We start from the raw sequence: 15,319 nt of genomic DNA, 5'->3' as shown, positions 1-15,319 counted from the left end.
TTCAAACTGCTTGGTCACCTGACCTCAATTGCCCAATCAGCTGCTTTCTGCTGAGTCTGAGCTATTCAAACCTTGATTGACTTGATTGCACAGTCCAACTGCCAAAACTGCCAGAATCTCTCAAGTCAAAGCCTCAAAGCTCCACTCCTTCACTGGCCCACTCACACACTGGCCGCTTTCCACATTGAATTTGCCATCCTCATCACAGACTCAACCTGCAGGTTAACCCTGAGGGAATCCTGCTCGAGGACTCCCAGGTTTGAGTGAACCAGTACTTTGCTGTCTCTGAGAAGATTCTGGGAAGCAAGTGTGTGTTCTGATGGTTTCAATGTGAAGAAACTTCTAGATGGGGCGTGAGCTGATGTTTGACTCCATTTCACCAGTTAAACCGCTGAGGAAGACTGAGACATTGAGGTGAATGTGGAAGGCTAGCAAGAGACTGTCTTCCTTTTGATCACTGCTGAGAAGGAGTCTGTGAGCGGCCTATCGCTGTGTGGCTCGCTGTGACAGGCGGGAAGGCCTCTCTTTGGTTGAGTGTAGGGGTGTGTGGTTCTGCGTTTATGGACTGTGAACTTTTTCAGACATACATTCTGTGCATTTTTCTATGTTGTTGTTCAAGAGGAGGGTGTTTGGGGGTTGATGTTCTGTTCGTTATTTGGGCAGGGGAGCTGTTATATTTGGGGGTTGATGTTCTAGCTGTTTTGCAGGGGGAGGAGTCTTGGTGATTGATGATTGGGATGCTGTTCTTTGTGCAGGGGGGGTGAGTTTGATGTTTCTCTCTGAATAACTTTCATGTTCTTTCCTTGTTTCATGGCTATCTGGAGAAGACAAATTTCAGAGTTGTGTATGGATACATGCTATGATAATAAATGAACCTTTGAAGTCCATGCCTTAATTCATTCTACTAAAGTGCATGACCATTCACTTCCCAATGCTGTATCCCATCTGCCACTTTCCCCATTCTCCCAATCTGTCCAAGTCCTTCTGCAGATTCCCTGCTTCCTTAACACTACCTGCCCCTCCACCTATCATTGAATCATCAGCAAACCTGGCCACAAAACCATCAATTCCATCATCCAAATCATTGACGTATAATGTAAGAAGAAGTGGTCCCAGCTCTGACGCCTGCAGAACACCACTAGTCACCAGCAGCCAACTAGAAAAGGCTGCCATTCTAGCCTCCTGACAATCAGCCTTTCTTCTATCCCAGGTAGTGGGCTCCTAGTTCCTTCTCCAATGCCCTCTTACTCCTTCCTCAAGCCTCTGCCTCCATTTTCACCATGGGGAAACATTTACTACTATCAACACCCTTCCTAACTCTGTAGAGCTCGACACAGTTTCTCCTCAGCCTCCCCTCCTGCAGGGAAAACAAGCCCTGGTGATGTTTTGGATGACCGTAATTGATCAAACAAAGTGATCAATGTGATGAAATCAATGAGATGTTAGTATCTGCACGGTTTCTGACATTTGCTCAGTTTGGTGACTGCCCATCGAGACATTTCAAAATGAGAGCAGTTGGGAACCAGTATCTTGTTAGTCAGAGTCACCAACATGACCTCTCCATAACCCCAACTCTCACTCCTGCTACTTGTCATGCTCGTACAAAAGTCGTAGATTTAGAAATCTGAAATGAAATCTGAATTCTAAAGGTTCTTTAGAAAGATATTGAGGGTGCCAATGGTAGGAGGTGGTTAGTGCAACTTTATTACAGCTCAGGGCATTGGGAATTCAATTCCGACAACATCTAGAAGAAAGCTTTATATGTCCATCCCGGGAAGTGTGTGAATTTCCTCCAGGTGCTCCGGTTTGCTCCCGCATTCTGGCTAGTAGGTTAATTAGCCATTGTACCTTGTCCTGTGATTAGGCGAGAGTTAAATAAGCAGGTTGCTGGGCGGTACCGTTCGTTGGGCTGGAAGGATCGGTTCCTTTCTGTATCACTAAAAAGAAAAATTCCCTGGAGCATAGGAGATTGAGGCAAGATTTAATAAAGGGATACAAAATTATGAGGGTGAGACTAGAACTAGAGGTCATGGGTTCAGGGTGAAGTTTGAAAAGTTTACGGGGAACATGAGGGGGAAATTTCTTCACTCAGAGGGTGGTGCGAGGGTGGGACAAGCTGCCACCAGAAGTGATGGCTGAGGGTTCATTTTCAACATTTAAGAGACGTTTGGAGCAGATGGAAGGGATATGGAGGGCTACAGTCTGGGGAAACTAGACAGAATAATGGTTCAGCATGGACTAGATGGCTGAAGGGCATGTTTCTGTGCTCTGTTACTCAATGAGTCGGCAAGTTAGGCAACCTGGAGAGGGAAAGCACCATTAACGTTTAGGTCCAGTCATCGACCTGTCACCACATCCGGGAACAGAATCAGCACCACAATCAGGTTTAATACCACTGGCAGACGTTGTAAAATTTGTTGTCACATGACAGCAGCACATGGCATCCCGATGGTAGCAATGAGAAGAGGGCATGTCCCGGGTGGTGGCTGAACCCATCAGGAGCCCATTTCAGAAATCCTGTTACTCAAAGCTCAATGTTTGGCCATTACTTGGGAATATTGTCTGAACCCAGCATTCCTTGCACCCCTGAAAGGCGTCAGTTTGAAACGTTGACTGTTTATTCCTTTCCGTAAGTGCTGCCTGACCTGCCGAGCTCCTCCGGTATTCTGTATAGTGTGTGTTGCTCCGGATTTCCAGCACTTGCAGGATCTCTTGTGTTTATCCACTAAGCACACTTGGAGTATCATGTTCAGTTCTGATCACCTCATTATAGAAAGGATGTGGAAACTTTAGAGAGGGTGCACAGATTGGCGAGGATGCTGCCTGGATTAGAGAGCATGTCTTATGAGGATTGGTTGAGCGAATTGGGGTTTTCTCTTTGGAATGAAGGAGGATAAGGAGTAACTCAAGATAAGAGGCTTGGATTGGGTAGATAGCCAGAGACTTTTTCCACAGGATGGGAATGGCTAATACAATGGGATATCATTTTTTAAGGTGATTGGAGGAAAGTATGGAGGGTGGGGGTGGGGGGGGGGGAGAATGCCAGAAGCAAGGACATGGAGTCCCTGCTGGAGTACAGATAGACACATTTAAGAAGCACACAGGCACGTGGATGATAGAAACATGGAGGGCTTTGTAGGAGAGGGAAGGGTTAGATTGATTTGGTGAAGGATAAATGTTAAGTAAAGGACAGTTTGCCAATTGGGACTTCACTGTCCAGGACCTTCATAACTCATGACATACCAACTCATTCCTGGACTGACATTTACTGATGTTTCAACTACAGTACACTGTGTAACATTCACTCGAGTTATCTGCAGACCCTCCACCCCACACTGTGTCCTGTGAAGCTTAAGTGATGACTCAGTGGGGGGGTAGGGAAAAGAGGGAAGTACTCTAGGTTAGTGACCCCCCAGGACTAGATAGAAAACAGACCAACTCAAATTAAAAGATAAACAGCATTGAAACAGGCCCTTTGGCCCATCCAGTCTATGCTGACCTAAATGTCTCTTCAAACCTAGTCCTGCTAGCCCATAACCCACCAAACCAGAGGAACACACACTAAATGCTGGAGCAACTCCAGTCAGGCGGTATCCATGGAGATGAATTCTTTGATAATAAATGTACTTTGAATTTGAATGCACAGTCATGGTTTCAGGTGAGTACCCCACATGAGAACTACAGTGGTTATGGTTGGTCACTACCCGGAAACATTGCCCGAATCACGTGCTTCCTATAGTCCTGATGTAGGTCTCGGCTCAAAACGTCGATGCTTATTCCTCTCCTTTGATATGGCCTGAGCGGCTAAATTCCACCAGCATTTTGTCCTGCCATTCATTATGTCTGGCTTTGAGTTTAATGTCCTAAAAGCCCTTAAACGGAAAAGCCTAGTGAATACAGCCCAGCCAGCACAGCAGTTCTTCCAGCATTTTGTGTGCGGAGTCTAGGCTTCGCTCTTCTGACGCGTTTCCAGGGTGTCAGTGAGCGGTGACTGAATAAGACAAACACATAGCTTAAATGCTGCATTAATACATTTAATAAAAGATCACATTAGATTGGTTACAGCTGTAATAGTTAAAGCTTAAACTAACTACTGATAGATCCAGTTTATTGAAGAATTTAAGATGTTGGAAGGACACGGACTAGGGCTGTCGAGGAACTGGCAGGTGGAGTGCTGGCAGGTGCTCATACAAACAAAGATTACCCTGGGCTTGGCATCAAATCTACACCTTTACACTGTTCAGAGGCTACCCTTACAGTGGAACTTCTAGTTATGTTACCTTACAATCAGGTGAGCAGATAAATTGCAGTGACACGTACACTGGCTTTAAATGTCCAAGACTCACCATGACAGGATCCAAAGCCTTGCACTGGGTTGATCCTGGCGTTGTTTGGGAAGGTTTAAGAGTGTCATACTGATTCAGGAGCAGTGTCCACTGATCTGTTAGTATGGTGTATGCATGTGAACCACTTGTGAGGATGTAGAGATGGTGTAGCAGCAGCAATATTGGTCTCACTCAAATAGCATTCATGTCATGTAAGGGCTATAGGGTTATTCCAGTGGGAATGCTAACAGTTGGACCTAGGAGGTCCAAGGGGAGTTTCATTTGGTTGAAATCAGGCTTTTGTTAACCTTAGTGCTAAAGCTACAAATTGAAGAGGAAATTTAAAATACATTAAAAATGTGCAAAATTAGCATTCCCTCATTTTGGGCTAGGCTCCCCGATTCCCAACTCTTTGCCTGTTGCATTTCTAAATACCTCACCACATCTATAATCCAGGCCAGACACATGACATAAAGAAAGGGACAAGGGCTAGGCACGTAGTGTGGAGATCAACCTCCAGAGGGGTTACCATGGAGATGCACTTCCCATACTGGGTTCTCTCCTCCCACTTTACAATGGACCTACACATCCTCCATTGCAGGGACAGCAAACACCACAAAAAAGCGCAGGAGATCGAGATCAATGCAAGGCACATGAAACAAACCAGGCAGCTCCACAGACAAGTCAAAGGTGCTCAGTACAACAGGACCACTGATGGACCAAGTGGAAAACAGGAGCTTAAACTCTCCAGCAGACCAAAACCCGGAGGCAGCTTGGGCTGGCTTCCATTACCCAGAGACAAAACATTCTGGTTTGAAAATCGGCTCCATCAATTGGAGTTAATTTGACTGTAGATCTGTCCAGCTGTTGCAAACCAGTTTTGGCCAACCGATGGTCTACAAGGCTTGAAGTCCACAGGTGTGTATGCCACAAGAAACCAGTTCCATTCGTCAACCCTTCCATTGTGTGCAAAAACCAGTTGAGAGTCCAGGTCAAATATGGGGAGGCTGAGAAGAAAAAGAGAGCTTGTTAAAAATGTAGATATCACAAAATGTCCCTAGCTGATTAATGGGAATGGTCACCCCAGTACAACTCTATCCGACTGTTGGACTCAGAGCAACGTGATTAAATACCCCAGTACAACTCTATCCGACTGTTGGACTCAGAGCAACGTGATTAAATACCCCAGTACAACTCTATCCGACTGTTGGACTCAGAGCAACGTGATTAAATACCCCAGTACAACTCTATCCAACTGTTGGACTCAGAGCAACGTGATTAAATACCCCAGTACAACTCTATCCGACTGTTGGACTCAGAGCAACGTGATTAAATACCCCAGTACAACTCTATCCGACTGTTGGACTCAGAGCAACGTGATTAAATACCCCAGTACAACTCTATCCGACTGTTGGACTCAGAGCAACGTGATTAAATACCCCAGTACAACTCTATCCGACTGTTGGACTCAGAGCAACGTGATTAAATACCCCAGTACAACTCTATCCGACTGTTGGACTCAGAGCAACGTGATTAAATACCCCAGTACAACTCTATCCGACTGTTGGACTCAGAGCAACGTGATTAAATACCCCAGTACAACTCTATCCGACTGTTGGACTCAGAGCAACGTGATTAAATACCCCAGTACAACTCTATCCGACTGTTGGACTCAGAGCAACGTGATTAAATACCCCAGTACAACTCTATCCGACTGTTGGACTCAGAGCAACGTGATTAAATACCCCAGTACAACTCTATCCGACTGTTGGACTCAGAGCAACGTGATTAAATACCCCAGTACAACTCTATCCGACTGTTGGACTCAGAGCAACGTGATTAAATACCCCAGTACAACTCTATCCGACTGTTGGACTCAGAGCAACGTGATTAAATACCCCAGTACAACTCTATCCGACTGTTGGACTCAGAGCAACGTGATTAAATACCCCAGTACAACTCTATCCGACTGTTGGACTCAGAGCAACGTGATTAAATAAGACCATAAAATATCGGAGCAGATATTGGCCATCAAGTCTGCTCCACATTTTCATCATGGCTGATCCAATTTTCCTGTCAGCCCCAATCTCCTGCCTTTGCCCTGTAACCAGCAATCTATCAACCTCTGCCTCAAACATATGTAAAGACTTGGCCTCTACGCAGTTCTGGCAAAGAATTCCGCAGATTCACCACTCTCTGACAAAAGAAATGGTTCTTCATCTCCATCCTACAAGGACACCCCTCTATTCTGAGGCTGTGTCCTCTGGTCTTAGACTCTCCCACCACAGGCAACATCCTCTCCACATCCACTCCATCAAAGCCTTTCACCATTTAATCGGTTTCAATGAGGTCACCCCTCATTCTTCTAAATTCCAGTGAATACCAGCCCAGGGTCATCAACCACTCTTCGTATGACAAGCTATTCAATCCTGGAATCATTTTCTTGAACCTCCTGTGAATGCCCTCCAGTTTCAGCACATCCTTTCTAAGGTAAGGAACCCAAACCTGCTCACAGCTCTCAGAGTGAGGTCTCACCAGTGCTTTATTAAGTCTCAACGTTACATCCTTGCTTCTAAATTCCAGTCCTCTGGAAATAAATGCCAACATATAATTCACCTTCCTCACCACAGACTCAACCTGCACGTCAACCTTTAGGGAATCCTGCACAAGGACTCCCAAGTCCCTTTGCATCTCAGTTTATTTGTATTTTCACTCCATTTAGAAAATAATCAACCCTTTCATTTCTTCTACCAAAGAGTATGACCGTACACTTCCTGTCACTGTATTCCATCTGCCATTTCTCTGACCGTTCTCCCAATCTGTTCAAGTCCTTCTGCAGCCTCTCTACTTCCTCAAAAGTACCTGTCCCTCATCCTGTCTTCATATCACCTGCAAACTTTGCAACACAGCTATCAATTCTATCATCCAGATCATGGACATATAGTGTAAACAGAATTTGTCCCAACACAGACTTACTGTATGTGAAAGACCACTAGTCACCAGCAGCCTCCCTTCATTCCCACTCTTTGCCTCCTGCAAACCAGCCACTGCTTTATCCATGCTAGAATCTTTCTTGTAATCCCAAGGGCTCATAGCTTGTTAAGCAGACTCATGTGGTACCTTAAAGGCCTTCTGAAAATCCAATTACAGAATATCAACTGACTCCCTTGTCCATCCTGATTGTTATTTCTTCAAAGAATTCCAAATGATTTGTCAGGCAAGATTTTCTCTTAAGGAAACCATGTTGACTATGGCCTATTTCATCATGTGCCTCCAAACACCCTGAGACCTCATCCTTAATAATTGACTCCAACATCTTCCCAACCACTGAGGTCAGGCTAACTGGCCTATAGTTTCCTTCCTTCTGCCTCTCTCCTTTCTTGAAAAGTGGAGTTATATTTGCAATTTTCCAGTCTTCTGGACCATTCCAGAATCTAGTGATAATTGCTAATGCCTCCACAATCTCTTCAGCCACCTCTTTCAGAACACTGGGGTGTACACCATCTGGTCCAGGTGACTTATCTACCTTCAGACCTTTCAGTTTCCCAAGAATCTTCTCTCCAGTTATGGTAACTTCACACAATTCATACCCCTGACACCTGGAACTTACATCATACTGCTAGTGTCTTCCACAGGGAAGACTGACACAAAATACTTATTCAGTTCATCTGCCATTTCATTGTTCACCATTACTACCCCTCCAGCATCATTTTCCAGCAGTCCGATGTCCACCCTGGCCTCTTTTACACTTTATGTACCTGAAGAAACTTTTGGTATCCTCTTTAAAATGATTGCAATTTGAGAGGAAGAAGCATAAGTCACTTGTATCAGTATTGCAATAGATTAAAGGGAATTACAGAGGCATGAGAGAGGAGCTTGCCCAGGTGGATTGGAGGAGGATTCTGGTGGGGATGACGGTAGAGCAGAGATGGCTGAAGTTTCTGGGAATAGTTCACAAGATGCAGGATAGATATGACCTGCTGAAGAAGTTCTCAAATGGCAGGGGTAGGTAGCCATAGCTGACAAGGGAAGTTAAGAACTGACTAAAAGCCAAGGAAAGGGTGTATAAGGTAGCAAAAATGCATGGAAAGTTTGATGATTGGTAAGCTTTTAAAATCCAACAAAAGGCAACTAAAAAAGTTATAAGAAGGGAAAAGATTAAATACGAGGACAGACTAGCCAATAATATAAAGCAGGATACTAAACTGTTTTTCAGTTATATAAAGTGAAAGGGAGGTGTGAGTTGATAGGACACTGGAAAATGATGCAGTTGAGGTTGTAATGGGGACAAAGAAATGGCAGATGAACTTAATGGATCGTCGTCGTGGCTATCCCTCGAGGTCGAGGATGACGGTCTTCATTCTGTTGATCTATTTATGGGCTCTCAAGTGGCTTATGAGTCCAATCTTGGCTTTGAAAGTTCTTCCACATTCAGGACAGGTAGTTCCAGATGGCAGATTGGGCTTTGGCTGTTGCTGCCTCTCTTTCCATTTTCTTCTCTTTTCTTCTAATTCTGCACATCTGTTGGCTTCGAAAGTTGCTGTTCCTTCTTGGATGATGGTTTGCCAGAGTTTCCTGTCCCTGGCATTGGTTTCCCAATTGTTGCTGTCAATGTTACATTTCTTCATGTTGGCTTTTAAGAGGTCTTTATATCTCTTCAAGAATGGGCAAAAAAGTGGTAGATGGAATACAGTGTTGGGAAATGTATGATAATGCATTTTGGTAAAAGGAACAATAGTGGGGACTATTATCTAAATGGGGAAAAGGTTCAAACATCAGAGGTGCAGAGGGACTTAGGAGCCTCTGGCAAGACTCGCAGAAAGTTAATTTACAGATTGAGTCTGCGGTAAAGAAGGAAAATGCAATGTTGCCATTTATTTCAAGGGGAATAGAATATATAAAACAAGGAGATCATTCTGAGGCTTTATAAAGACACCAGTCAGGCTGCGCTTGGAGTATTGTCAACAGTTCTGGGCCCCATATCTCAGAAAGGATGTGTTGTCATTGGAGAGAGTCCAGAGGAGGTTCACAAGGATGATTCTGGGAATGAAGAGGTTAACATACGAGAAGCATTTGGCAGCTTTGGGCCTGTACTCACTGGAATTTAGAAGAATGCTGGGAGATCTCATTGAAACCTACTGAATGTTGAAAGGACTAGATAGGGTGGATGTGGAGAGGATGTTTCCTGTAGTGGGTGTGTCCAGAACTAAAGGGCCCAGCCTCAAAATTGAAGGGCAACTCTTTAGAACAGAGGTAAGGAGGAACTTTTTTTAATCCAGCGAGTAGTAAATCTGTGGAATGCTCTGCCACAGACTGCGGTGGAGGCCAAGTCCGTGGGTATATTTAAGGTGGAAATTGATTGTCTCCTGATTGGTCAGGGCATCAAAGAATTTGGCGAGAAGGCAGTTGTATGGGGTTGAGTGGATCCAGGATCAGACATGATGGAATGGCAGAGCAGACTCGATGGGCTGAATGGATTAACTCTGCACCTATGTCTTATGGTCTTATTGGCTCTGTCGTGGGCAAAGTACTGGAGAGTTTAACATCGGTAGCTGAGCGAAGGGCGCTGAGTAGGCTACGGTCAATTATGGAAAACTCTGAACATCCTCTACATAGCACCATCCAGAGACAGAGAAGCAGTTTCAGCGACAGGTTACTATCGATGCAATGCTCCTCAGACAGGATGAAGAGGTCAATACTCCCCAATGCCATTAGGCTTTACAATTCAACCGCCAGGACTTAAGAACATTTTAAAAGCTATTATTAATGCTTTTTGAGATAGTGATTTAGATGCATATCATATTTTTTACTGAGTTAAGTATTGTATGTAATTAGTTTTGCTACAACAAGTGTATGGGACATTGGAAAAAAAGTTGAATTTCCCCATGGGGATGAATAAAGTATCTATCTATCTATCTATCTTAACCATCTCTAAGACTTTTTTTTTAAGTTGCCTTCTGTTGGTTTTTAAAAGCTTCCCAGTACTCTAACTTCCCACTAATCTTTGCTTTTATGTTGGCTTTGACTTCTCGTTAGCCCCGGTTGTGTCACCTTTCCTTTAGAATACTTCGTCTTTGGGTTGTATACATCCTGAGCCTTCTGAATTGCTTTGAGAAATTCCAGCCATTGCTGCTCTGCCGTCACCCCTGACTATGTTCTGACAAGATCTTCAGAAAATAGACCAGAGCTTCATAAAGTGGCATCTTTTAGGAATCTGCTTATACAAATTAACACATTAGGTTTTGATGGGAATTCAAAGCAGCTCGTGGACACAGGACAGACAAGTTAGTGTTGATGTTAGTTCGGTGTCTGACGTCTGAAGTCCTTGGGTTGGCATATCCGGGAGTCAGAGGCCCAAAGTCTAAGACTCCACTGAAGGTTGGAGATCTGGAGACAGCCTATCCCGGGGTTCGTGTGTGCATGTGCACATGAGGGAGAAGGTCCATTGGCTGGGAGGGAGAGAGGAAAGGGGCTTCTTTTGCTGTTGTTCTGCTGAGCTTTGCTGGTGCTGGGACGTGTGGTGACACTTGTGGGCCACTTCGGTTGTTTTTATTTTTATGTAGAGATACAGCACAATAACAGGCCCTTCTGGCCCAACGAGACTACCCCACTCATTTACACCCATGTGACCAACCTGTAGGTCTTTGGACTGTGGGAGGAAACCCACATGGTCACAGGGAGAACATACAAACTCCTTCCAGACAGTGGTTGGAATTAAATGCTGCAATAGCATTTTGCCACTGTGTTGGTTAATGCAAATAACATTTCACCGTACAGAAATGACTCTGACCCGAGATGGAGTCTGAAGTTGGCACTGGACTTAGTAATAACTGGAGAGCTTGGTCACCCTGCTCAAATACAGGACATGCAGGAGGTCCCTGCTCATAGATGCACAGGCACAGTTACATACTTACCGGGTGTTAAAGAAATGGGTTTCTGAAGTGATCTCCAAATGGGTCAGAGGATGACTGTGGAGTGGTAGCAGGTGCAGAATCAGACTAGAAAGCAAAGACACTTTTACACCTGGGTTAAAGTACAAATGAAAAGTTATTATCAAAGTGGTCTGGTTTCCTTATTCAAAACTGACAATTAGTTTATTTTTCTTGAAGTTGTTGTCAGTTTTTCCATTGCACCTATGCCTCCATGTACTCATGTACAAGGCACGATTGATAAATTCGTGGCCTAAGCTAGAAGGAATCAATTTTAGAAAACCAAGCACATTTATTTTTCAACATAGTTCCCTCCTACATTTTAATTCATCTACTGCTACCTTAAGCCACGAACTTATCAATCACCCCTGATGAGTTATTAACTTCAAACTTTCTGCATAATCACTGATGAACTGAATGTGCATGTAACAAGAGCTGTATAACTCATCTCCTTCTACCTTAGGCCACAAACTTATCAATCACCCCCTACTTTCTGGAGGTCCAAGATCTGTATGCTCCATGACCGCTGGACTAAGTGTGGAAATGTAGGAGGGAACTATGCTGAAAAATAAATGTGCTAGGTTTTCTAAAATTGACTCCTTCTATCTTAGGCCACGAACTTAACAATCACCCCTCGTATATCGTCAAATTTATTACCAAAGTAGATACATGGTACCATATACTACCTTGAGATTCATTTTTGTGCACTCACAGGAAAAACACATGTGATAGAATCTACAGAGACAGACTGACTGACAACCACCATGCAAAAGACAAACTGTGCAAATACAAAAGATGCTGAGAACAGGAGGAATTATGAAGAGTTGGAAGTGAGTCTGTAGGTTATGCAATCAGTTCAGTGTTGAGGTGAGTGAAATTATCCATGGTGGTTCAGGAGCCTGATGGTTGTAGGGGTATACCTGTTCCTGAACCTGACCTTCTGTACCTTCTGGCTGATGGTAGTAGGAAGATCTAGCTTTCAGAACCCTCACACAAGCACAAGGCCAAGGCCAGTCATTGATGTGGAGGAGGCTGCACTGGGAGTGGTAGATACAATAGATGTCAGGTGAAGTGCTTACTCAACTCACTTTCAAGGTCTGTTTGGGGTCCTGAATGGAGGTGAGGGAGGAGCTGAATGGGCAGGAGTAGTACTTTGGCCACTTGCAGGGGTAAGTGCCAGGAGGGAGATCAGTGAGGAGGGATGAATGGACTAGAGAATCAGGTTGTAGAGTCATTTCTACAGAAAGTGGACGGGGGGTTGGGAAGGGAAAAAGTTGTTTAGTGGTTAAGATCCCAGTGGAGATGTCAAAAGTTACAGAGGATGACATGCTGGCTACAGAGACTCATGGGGGTGGTAGCTCAGAACAAGCAGAACTCTGTTATGATGGGAGGATGGAATGAGGGCAGATACATGGGAAATGGAGATGCGGGTGAGGACACCATCAACAGTGATGGAAGAGAAACACCGCCCGTTGAAATAAAAAGGTCTTCAAGCAATTATAATCTGTGGTCCAGGGCTGGTCAAAGAGTTCAAGAGCAGTTAATACCAGGTCTGTGGAAGGAGACTGGTCAGTTGCAAGTGTCAGATCCAAGGTTTGGTAGGTGGCAGCTGGACACCAGCAAGATTGGGTTGCTGGGGTCAGTATTTATCAACAAGTGACCAACAGTCTCGGACTTCTGGGCACCAGGCTCGTATTTGGTGTCCAGGGAAGGGAGGGGTCTCTGCTGACTAGACCTGAGGCTCCAGATTAATGCTAACATTCACCTCAGGTAAAGATCTCGCAGGATGAAGAAGCACCTCTCCTGGTGTTTGAGTGGCCTACACCACCGTTAAACCTATCGAACCACCAAATTGTGCACACAGCACTTGCACAGGGCAACACACTAAATGCTGGAGGAACTTGGCAGGTCGGGCAGCATCAATGGAGAGGGTGGTTTGGGCTGAGACCCATCATCAGAACTGGAAGGAGGGAGAAGGCAGAATCAGTTAATAGCTTGTACTCACTGTGGGAGGGGCAGCAAATGGATCTCCCATTGAATCAAAGGGATTTGGCGCCAGAGCACTCAGTCTCACAGTGGCTTCTGGTAATTCTACAAGAAAACGAGACAGCAAGCACAGACATTGGTAAAGTGAACTACAGGTCATACTTGTTCTTTCTTACACCAGACCCTCTACTCCCAGCAAACTGTCCCACCCTCAGCACCAGGTCCATAAGATATCGCAGCAGAATGAGGCCATTTGGCCCATCGAGTCTGCTCCTCCATTTCATCATGGTGGATTTATTTTTCCCTCTCAACGCCTTTCTCCTGCCTGCTCTCTGTAACCTTTGACACCCTGTCTAATCGAGAACTTTATCAACCTCCACTTTAAATATACCCAATGACTTGCCCTCCCCAACCGTCTTTGGCAATGAATTCCGCAGATTTACCACCCTCTGGCTAAAGAAATCTCTCCTTAATGGATGTCTCTCTCTTCCGAGGCTATGCCATCTGGTCCTAGATTACCCATGATTGGAAAGCTTATCTCTTAATCCACTCCTCTCAATATTCAATAGGTTTCAATGAGATCCCCCTCATTCTTCTAAACTCCAGCGACTACAGGCCCAAAGTCAAACACTCCTCATTAACCATTTCATCCACAGGATCATTCTTGTGAACACCTTCTGGACCCTCTCCAATGCCAGTACAAGTCTCCATACTCCCTCTACATCTGCTGACTGGATCCACCCTTTCCTGACCAGCTCTTGCACTACACTGCCCCTTCACCTTTTACTCTGGGGATCTTCCCTCCTGCAGTCTACTTGAAGGGTTGACCCAAAACATCAATCATCCATCCATTTCCCTCCACAGAATCTACTTGACCCGCTGAGCTCCTCCAGCAGATTGTTGCTCTGGACGCTAGGATCTGCAGTCCCTTATGTTCCATCCTGCTCATGGACAGTCTGTCCCACTCCCATCAGGGAGGAGCCCATGTTGCATCCACACCAGGACCTCCAGACTCAAACTCTCATTTTCCCAAGTAGTAAGTCTGATCAACACCTCCACCCCCACACCCCCAACCACCACTACTCTATCACTTCCAGTCAGTCCCCTTATGTACAGACACTCCTGTACCCAGCATCACTTTATGGACATACATTCGATCTATAGATATAAGCTATCTTAAGTATTTATATTTGTTGTGTTTGTTTTAACTATTGTGTTCTTTAGCATAGATTTTTTGTGCTGCATCAGATCCCAAGGACCAGTTATATGGCTCTCCTTTACAGCTGTGTACTGGAAATGACATTAAACAATCGAATCTCTATTGCATACCCATCAGGAAGGATGACCCATTTCTTGCCCCCCTGCTGGCGCCCCAGCCTTGCCACCTTCACCCATAATTCAGCACTGATGCCAGCCCTTCCTAGACCCCACCAACTCTCAGCTATCTGTACAACCTACACAAATGCTGCCTCAGGTGACAAAGCCCATTACCATTGGGTTCAGCTGGAGAGATCTGACTGATGTCAAAGTCATCGTGATCGGCTATTTCCTGCGCCACACCCACTTTGGTGCCGAAATATTGACCGAAGGCCCCGGAGGCCCCGGTAACGGCCGGCTGCTCCCCTCTCCGCGCCGGGATGGTGGGCGGCTTGGCGATCTGGAAGTCCTTGAACATCTCCTTGATGTTCTTCTTCTCCTTGTCTCCCAGGGGGTCCAAGGCAGTGAAGGCACTGGTGGGCTGCTTGGTCGAGTCCTGCGGTCCGGCCTGAGGAATGGGCTGTGGAGGTGGGGTAGGCGGAAGCCCCGAGACCATTGCTGGAGCTTGCATCATCAAAAGGGAGGGCGCTATTTGTTAATATTGGAAAACATTTAGTAGATACAGTACTGTGCAAAAGTCTTAGGCACCCTAGTGATATGGATGTGCCTCAGAACTTTTCACCTCTATCAAATCTCCCCTCATTCTCCCGTAGTTAATATACACCTGTAGTCTCTCCTGTCACCATGCACAGCCTGGTTGAAACATTCTGCCATACAAAAGCTCCCAGCTCACTGGCTCAGCCTATGCAAGTTCTCAAGGTC

General features: G+C 45.2%; 1 protein-coding gene across 1 annotated transcript; it reads right to left on the bottom strand.

The window, feature by feature from the left end:
* Positions 1-4,018: 4,018 nt before the first annotated feature.
* Positions 4,019-15,068, bottom strand: LOC140728788 (disabled homolog 2-like). Its single transcript, XM_073047745.1, has 4 exons — positions 14,732-15,068; positions 13,260-13,345; positions 11,240-11,323; positions 4,019-5,332 (listed from the first exon to the last, which is right to left on the bottom strand). Exons 1-3 carry the CDS (start codon positions 15,066-15,068, stop codon positions 11,246-11,248), a joined length of 501 nt encoding a protein of 166 aa, XP_072903846.1. The 3' UTR covers positions 4,019-5,332; positions 11,240-11,245.
* Between the last annotated feature and the right edge of the window lie 251 nt (positions 15,069-15,319).

Source organism: Hemitrygon akajei, chromosome 6, assembly GCF_048418815.1.
Source record: "Hemitrygon akajei chromosome 6, sHemAka1.3, whole genome shotgun sequence".
In the NCBI taxonomy this organism is placed as follows: domain Eukaryota; kingdom Metazoa; phylum Chordata; class Chondrichthyes; order Myliobatiformes; family Dasyatidae; genus Hemitrygon; species Hemitrygon akajei.
This window is presented reverse-complemented; position numbering and strand designations above follow the sequence as displayed.